The sequence below is a fragment of the Pituophis catenifer genome, unplaced genomic scaffold, assembly GCF_029215685.1.
Source record: "Pituophis catenifer annectens isolate HBS135680 unplaced genomic scaffold, rPitCat1.0.hap2 SCAF_2, whole genome shotgun sequence".
NCBI classification, from domain to species: domain Eukaryota; kingdom Metazoa; phylum Chordata; class Lepidosauria; order Squamata; family Colubridae; genus Pituophis; species Pituophis catenifer.
The window spans coordinates 91,418,352-91,426,098 of record NW_027256882.1 but is presented as its reverse complement, the minus strand read 5'-3'; the positions used below and the strand labels follow the sequence as shown (position 1 = coordinate 91,426,098).

General features: G+C 41.6%; 1 protein-coding gene across 1 annotated transcript; it reads left to right on the top strand.

The window, feature by feature from the left end:
* Positions 1-2,564: 2,564 nt before the first annotated feature.
* On the top strand, positions 2,565-4,214 carry LOC139309658 (ovomucoid-like). The gene is made up of 4 exons (XM_070933810.1): positions 2,565-2,619; positions 3,150-3,178; positions 3,712-3,821; positions 4,169-4,214. Exons 1-4 carry the CDS (start codon positions 2,565-2,567, stop codon positions 4,212-4,214), a joined length of 240 nt encoding a protein of 79 aa, XP_070789911.1.
* Positions 4,215-7,747: the final 3,533 nt, after the last annotated feature.

The window sequence follows — 7,747 nt, the reverse complement described above, 5'->3', positions numbered from 1 at the left end:
CGTATCTTAAACCACATGGCCTCATCACTGCAATAAGACTTTTCTTAACTTCTAAGAGCGTTGTGGACTCTCTTTTATTAAAAAGTCCATTGAAAGAAACCAGAGTTAAAAACATAACCAGTGAGCCACAGAGAAGACACTGAATGACTAAGGGTGTCTCACTTTTTAGCTCCAGCCGGTGAAGGAGTAGAGTGTGAAAAATAGGCGCTGAGTATCGGCATCCAGGCTACTGAAGGATCCAGCAGAGAGCACATTCTAGCATCCCACTCCTTACGGTTTGGGGATAGATTGAATATTTTGTAAGAAACCAGACTGGCAGGCTTATACATCTATAGAAATCCAATGTATTATTTACTTTTAAAGCATACTATTGTTTCCTATGAGAAGCTAGTGCTTATTCAAAATGGTGTTTAAAACTGTTCCTCTTTCTATATAAAAATTAATGCTGAAATTTACACAGCCCACAAATAGGATGTTGTTCTGACCTAGGCTTCCCCAAAAAGCACGAAGCCGAATCCTTATCCCGACAAAACTCCTTTTATTAAAGAACCAGTGACTTCCTTTCATTCACCTTAAGCAAAGTCTTTCAAGGGAGAATTTACAGTCACAGACCTTATCTGGCTTGGAGAACTGCCAGGCTGATATCTTCAAAACTTGGCAAGGAGTATCAGAGAGTCACAAACCAATTAGGTTAACTACTTGTCTGCTGCAAACTCCACTCCCATTTTGCTCCTCTTTAATTCCTTCTGAGAGGGACCATTCATCATCCACCTGTCGCCTTACTCCCAAGTCGACCCTTGTTCTTTAGCTGTTCCCTTCGTCTGGCAACTCTGCACATGCACACACTGGGAACGGCTCCAGCTGTTCGTTTGCCTCACTGATGTCTGACTCTGAAGGCAGCTGATAACTTTCATCCTGCCCTGGCCCACTCTCTGCCTCCGATGCAGAGCCCTCGTCCAAGCCTTCCCCAGACTCCAGGACTGGCCCATGTTCTTCCCAAATATCTTCAGTGTCCAAATCTGGCAGGCCACAACAGATGTGACCTCTAATGAGAGAGATGGTAGTTGGCAATCAAAATAGTGAAGAGAAACACAGAGACACCCTTGTGCAGAATATAGATGGATGGTTGTCATCAAGAAGAGGAACTAGATTTGTTTTCTCTTGCTCTCAGTGGCAGGACCAGAACCTTTGAGTTGAAAATGCAAGGAATCTGATTCAGATGAGATATGTAGGGATTTCCTATTGGCAAGAGCATGTATCAGTGGAAATAGGAGTTACCCCAGATATGATCCCTGCACAGTTTCTCTTTAGGCCCGGTATATGTCTCTCTGACAAGTTTCAGGTGTTCCTGCTTTGAGCAGGAGCTTGGACTAAGTGACCTCAGAGATCCTTTCCGACTCTGTTTGAGATGACAAAACATGGTTTCTCCAACTTTTCTACAGGTTAGTGGAGGGAAGGGGAAAGTAATTAGATGGAATATGCAGGTTTATGCTATTCACCCTTTACTGAAATCAACTCTATTGATTTACCTCCAATTATTATGAAGAATGTTGTAACCAATATGGCTGGAGGGAAATGAAGGATTGATGATTGATTGGCTGATTTATTTAATATGACCCTGTTAATCTCTAATAACATAGGAAGAGACCACCAATTAATTTAGAGCTGATCATTGGATGACATACAAATCTGTATATAAGATGTTATATGTAGGAGTGGCTCTCATTGCTGCAGATAGGTTTACCATAAGTAGATTATTCAGGGCTGTGCCTTGAAGCTTGTTCTGTTTAATTGCCTAGTGCTGTGACCCCATTTATTGGGAAGCTATTATTATTACTATGGTCAGTCAGATCTTCAGACTGGATTTGATAATTTTGTCCACATATGAAGTCCTCCCCAAGGATCTGTGAAAAGCATATATTGATGTCCGATGGTGTTAAAGCTATCATCCCAGGATGTAAGCTGTTCTGAGTAAAGCTGCCTTTTGCAATTGACTAATGGTGATTTTGTCAATGCTGATGGTGTTCAAGTGTTCCTCTAGTTGTTTTGGGATTGCACCCAAGGTGTCTCTTATTATTGGTGCCACATTTGCTTTCTTTTGCCACAGACATACTATTTGCAAGACTTTGTATTTCATTATCCTTTCCAGTTCTTTCTCTTCTATTCTGCTGCCAAATCCACTATCCAGATGCTTTTGTCTTTCTTATCACTTGTTAATTCTGCTGTATTATGTGGCTGATGATAGTCTCTGTGACTCTAAAGGACCAGAGCACTGTAATTTCATCATTTTCATGCAGAAGTTTACAAATATTTAAATCAGGAAAAAGGTGCTTCTTGAATTCTGGTTAATTGTGTAAAAGGAAGTTTACAAACTGACCAGCTTGTCACAGAATTCAGCAACAGTCAATTCCACATTCAATTGCATCTGGAAAGGAGAGATTTCATCACCAAAGTAGTCAGGATATGCATATATAGCCTGTAAGGACAGGGGAAAGCTGTGAAGCCTCATCTTCAGCATCTGCTACGCCAAAGAGTCCTTCCTCAACCAAGTTCTGTGAGGAATCATGAAGCCAGGAAGCTTTCTGCTGCTTGCTCTGCTCCTCTTCTCATTGTACTCTGGTAAATTCTGTTTACTACTACAGCTTTTCCTTTGTTGAGAGATTTGAGGACACCCTTGTCTCCAGGAAAAAGCAGACAATAGTCCACATATATCCTCAAGGCTGGCTCAGTGGGAAATAATTCTTGCTCAGGAGATCTGCCCAAGAAGCAAATAAAAATTGGAGGCTCTTGGTGCAGAATTGGCTATTCCACTAACCAGAGGTTTTCCAGTTGTGACTCATATTTCCTAAGAGGTCTGATGCAGCATTCCCAATAGTTGGAATAAAGTGGTTCTTTCAGGTACAGAAGCAGAATTCCTGTAGAAATCAACAGTATTGAATTTCCTATTGACATCCCCATCACCTGTAATGGTTTGTTTTCACTGGATTTTGTGTTAATGTTTTGTTTTTATTTCAATTGGCCAAGGGTTTTAATGGGAGGGGTGGAGCAAGGGACAGGGGAAATTGAAATGCACTAGTAAATTATAAAAAATAGGACGTAATATGGAATTGTTTCAAATGTTCATATTTGGCATGGTTTTTTTTTTCTAGATATTGCTGCACAAAGACTCAATTTAAACGTGAGTACTTTTAGTTATTAAATTTTAGTTATTAAACGAAGTCCTTGGATAGGACCCCGAAGTGTGGGTGCATAATAATAAGCCCATGCCTACCCCTCCCCATCACCATCACCTTTGTGGCTAACATGTTGTAACCTGTGATACAAAAAGATTCAGAATGATTTTTCAGGCAGTTTCCTCTCATCTTCCTCCATCAGGCCAGTTCTGTTTCTATCCATTATGTGCATATGGAGCCTTAATAGTGAGGCAGGTGTTGCAAACTATTCAGATCAAAACAAAAATATAGACTATAAGTTCTAATTCCTAAAAATCCCAGATCCATTTTCCAGCATTGCTGTTGTATAATGGTCTATAATACAAGAAGCTGGACCACCTGGAACAGGAAGGGACTTTGCAGAAGAAAGAATTAAAAGTTGATGGGATAAAAAGAGATAATCAATTTAGCCCAGGTATTCAAATCGTCATCAGACTTGCCCCCTTAAAAAGAAGAGCAGGGCTGTCCTATGAAATGAATCATTTGCTTTTTCCCATAGGTTTATTGTCGGGGGTACCCAAGACGCTTCTGCCCCCGGGATTATAGACCCCATTGTGGCACTGATGGCAGGACTTATACCAACAAGTGTCATTTCTGCAATGCTTACGTGTAAGTACATGTTTCACTCTGTGCAACTGCAGAAGAAAGCATTTGGATCGGAAGCCCTGGATTTCTAGGCTTCAAAAAAAAAAAAGTGTGCAAACTTATCCTCCTTTCAATCATTTTACTCAAAAACCATTTTCTGCCACAGATAAATTGCATGGTGGTTCCAAGGAGAATATGTTACTAATTTTAGGGGGAGAGGGAAGGATAGGCAAGTTGTCACTTTCAGAAAATGCCAAGTAATATTGCTGACTATTACAGACTTTTGGCTGGGTGAGCCACTATAGTGGATGTATCTCTCTAGATTTTTTATTTAGTTTTTATCCCTGTTTCCCTTTCCTGTGTCTCTTCAGTCGCAGTGGAAGAAGACTTCGGCTGAGACGCTTCGGAAGATGTTGACATCTTAAAATGTAGAAGACTAAGAAACATTGATTAAGGATATCTCACCATCTTTATGCCCTGCTCATTAACATCCCCCCAAAATTCTGTTCTTCCCTCTGATTCTGCTCTGTTGCTGTATTAAATGTCTTTTGCAGATTTATCAATAAACAAAGCAAAGCATTATATCTCCATGAATCTTCTTTCGGAACTTATTTCCACCGTACCAGATTTTTTAGATAAAGTTGTTGCATAATTGAAGAAAACCAAGTATTTGGGATAATAAATTCAAGAAAAAATCAATCTCTATAGAGACACGATTAGGAAACTTAATAAAAAACTACATCTACTTTCATAGATGTAGTGGGAATGGTAACATTCATTTCTTTGGCTTTTATTGCAGATTGGGGTCCACCTGGGGTACCATTGCCTATTCCTCTTAATAGCTTTCCTATAAGAAGGAGTAAATGGTCACCTTTGAGGTATGGCTAAGTTGGGGAAGGGAGGACTACCCAGAAGTGGAGAGGACCACATGGTCCTGTGCTCTCTATATAAGACTCTCCAGTCTTATATAGGAAGGAGTTACTACTTGGCAACTTAATAACAATCATTCTGTCACAGTTTATACTAATTATGACAATAGGTCCTGTTTTCTGTGTCATTAAAAAGAAGGATGGATTACAGTTATAAAGTGAATAATTTGTCATTCACTTTATAACTTTACTCTGTTCTCCAGTGCCCAAAACTGGCATTTGCCCTCTCAAGATCCCATCAGACTGGATTGTTCAAAGATAAAGATGTGAGTATAGAAGATCTTCAACAAATGATGGGAAAAGATGAACAGAATATTCAGAAGACAAATGAGAAATTAGTAGGAGTGGGGGAGGAGACAAATCAAAATACGTTACAAGAAGACAAAGACACTGAAGAGACAATAACAATAAGTACTCAGAATCAAATAGATAATTTAGAGTTTACAATAGAACAGAGAAAAAAATGGAAGATTTCCGAAAAATAATGAAAGGGTAATGGATGTAAATGATGCAGCAGAAGGAGACAAGGGGTAAGGCAGAGGGAACATTCAGTCTGTGCAAAAATGTTAGAAAGAAACATAAGATTCCAAAAGAGAAATATAAAAGAGTTATCAAAAAGTCAATAAGTGATGAAATTCTAAAAAGGCTAAGAGATGATGGATAGAGATAAAATATCTTGCAATACGGTGATTGTATTAAAAAGTAATAGAAAATAGTAGAAAATAGTAGAAAGTATAAATTGGGAAAATAGTAGTACACATATTGACATATAATATAATTTATTAGAATCAAAAATATATTAAGGTTAGGAGGTGGAAGACTATGATTAGGTATATTTAAATGTATTATTATTGTTGTTGTTGTTGTTGTTGTTGTTGTTGTTGTTGTTGTTGTTGTTGTTGTTGTTGTTATTAACAGTGTGTAAAAAATATGTTGAAACTTATAGCTTTTAAAGACTATAAATTCAGTCCCAGGACTGATTAAACTTTATTTATAATTGGTTTTATTGTTGTTTCTATAAAATTGAGATATTGGAATTATGGTGAAACATTGAGTAATATTTAAAATATTAAAATGTTAGTGATTCAGCAGGGGACAATGAACACATTGTATGAAGAAATGTTATAGATGTTTAAATATATTTAGGTTTAGGTTTAGGTTTAGGTTTATTAAATTTGTATACCGCCCTTCTCCTGAAGGACTCAGGACAGCCAAAATTAAAATACATACAGTATAAAAATTAAAATAAATTAAAACAGAATTAGATCAGTTTGGCTTCCCAAAATTTTAAAACCCTTTACCCATAAAATAGCCCATTAAAATTTTAAGCCAGCCCAGCTTCCTGAAATAAAATGGTCTTTAACGCTCGGTGGAAAGTACGGAGGTCCGGGATCAGTCATATTTCTGGGGGTAGCTCGTTCCAGAGGGCGGGTGCCCCCACAGAGAAGGGTCTCCCCCTGGGGGTTGTCAGTCAACATTGCTTGACCAACGGCACCCTGAGGAGACCCTCTCTGTGGGAGCGGATTGGCCGGTTGGAGGTTATCGGTGGCAGAAGGTGGTCTTGTAAATACCCGGGCCCTAAGCCATGGAGCACTTTAAAGATGAGAACCAATACCTTGAAGCGCACCCGGAAGACCACCGGGAGCCAGTGCAGCTCGCGCAGGAGAGGTGTTACATGGGAGCGCCATGTCGCCCCCATAATTACCCGTGTGGCTGCATTCTGGACCAGCTGGAGCCTCCGGGTGCTCCTCAAGGGGAGCCCCATGTAGAGAGCATTACAGTAGTCCAGGCAAGAGGTGATGAGGGCATGAGTGACCATGCATAAGGAGCGATCCAGAAAGGGACGCAACTGGCGTATCAGGCGAACCTGGCCACGGCTGTCATATGCTCTTCTAAAGACAGCTGTGCATCCAGGAGGACACCCAAGTTACGAGCCCTCTCCGTGGGGGCCAATGACTCACCCGCAATAGCCAACAATGGCACCAGCTGGCTATATCAGCAGCCGGCAGCCACAGCCACAGCCACTCTTGGTCTTGGAGGAGTTGAGTCAGAGCCTGTTCCTCCCCATCCAGACCCGCACAGCCTCCAGGCACCGGGACATCACTTCAAGGGCATCGTTGGGGTGGTCTGAGGTGGAGATGTACAGCTGAGTGTCATCAGCGTACAGATGGCAGCACACCCCAAATCCATGGATGATCTCACCCAGCAGCTTCACATAAATAATGTGAATATTATTATTCACAATAATAATAAAAGGAGAGGTGAGAGGACCGACCCTTGCAGCACCCAACAAACAAGGTGCCTCGAGGTCGACCTCTGCCCCCCAGCCAACATGGACTGCGACCGGTCAGAGAGATAGGAGGAGAACCACCATAGGAGATTGCCTCCCACTCCCAACCCCTCTAGCCGGCGCAGCATGATACCATGGTTGATGGTATCAAAAGCAGCTGAGAGATCTAATAAGACCAGAACAGAGGAACATCCCCTGTCCTGAGCCCTCCAGAGAACATCAACCAACGCGACCAATGTCATTTCTATGCTGTACCCAGGCCTGAAGCCGGACTGGAATAGATCCAGATAGATAGTTTCATCCAGGTACTGTGGGAGCTGTCGCGCAACCACACTCTCAACAACCTTCGCCACAAAGCGAAGGTTGGAGACAGGATGGCAATTTGCCAAAACAGCCAGATCCAGAGAAGGCTTCTTGAGGAGGGGCCTCACCACTGCCTCTTTCAAGGCAGGAGGTAAGAAACCCTCACTCAAAGAAGCATTTATAATCCTCTGGAGCCAGCCTCATGTAACCTCCCAGGTAGCCAGCACCAGCCAGGAGGGACACGGGTCCAATAAGCATGTGGTTGCGTTCAACCTCCCCAGCATCCTGTCCACGTCCTCGGGAGTCACAGGATCAAACTCCTCCCAAATAACATTCTCAAGACCCGCCTCGGACAACTCGCCTGAACCCACCCAGTCAGAGTCCAGGCTGTCCCGAATTTGAGCGATTTTATCGTGCAGATAATGCGC

What these genes read in the sequence shown, in the direction of transcription:
- LOC139309658 (XM_070933810.1), top strand. Translation starts at nt 2,565, where the DNA reads ATGAAGCCAGGAAGCTTTCTGCTGCTTGCTCTGCTCCTCTTCTCATTG. An exon ending in CACAAAGACTCAATTTAAAC is followed by an intron (nt 3,179 to 3,711) that starts GTGAGTACTTTT and finishes TTTTTCCCATAG; the next exon opens with GTTTATTGTCGGGGGTACCC. An exon ending in CATTTCTGCAATGCTTACGT is followed by an intron (nt 3,822 to 4,168) that starts GTAAGTACATGT and finishes GTGTCTCTTCAG; the next exon opens with TCGCAGTGGAAGAAGACTTC.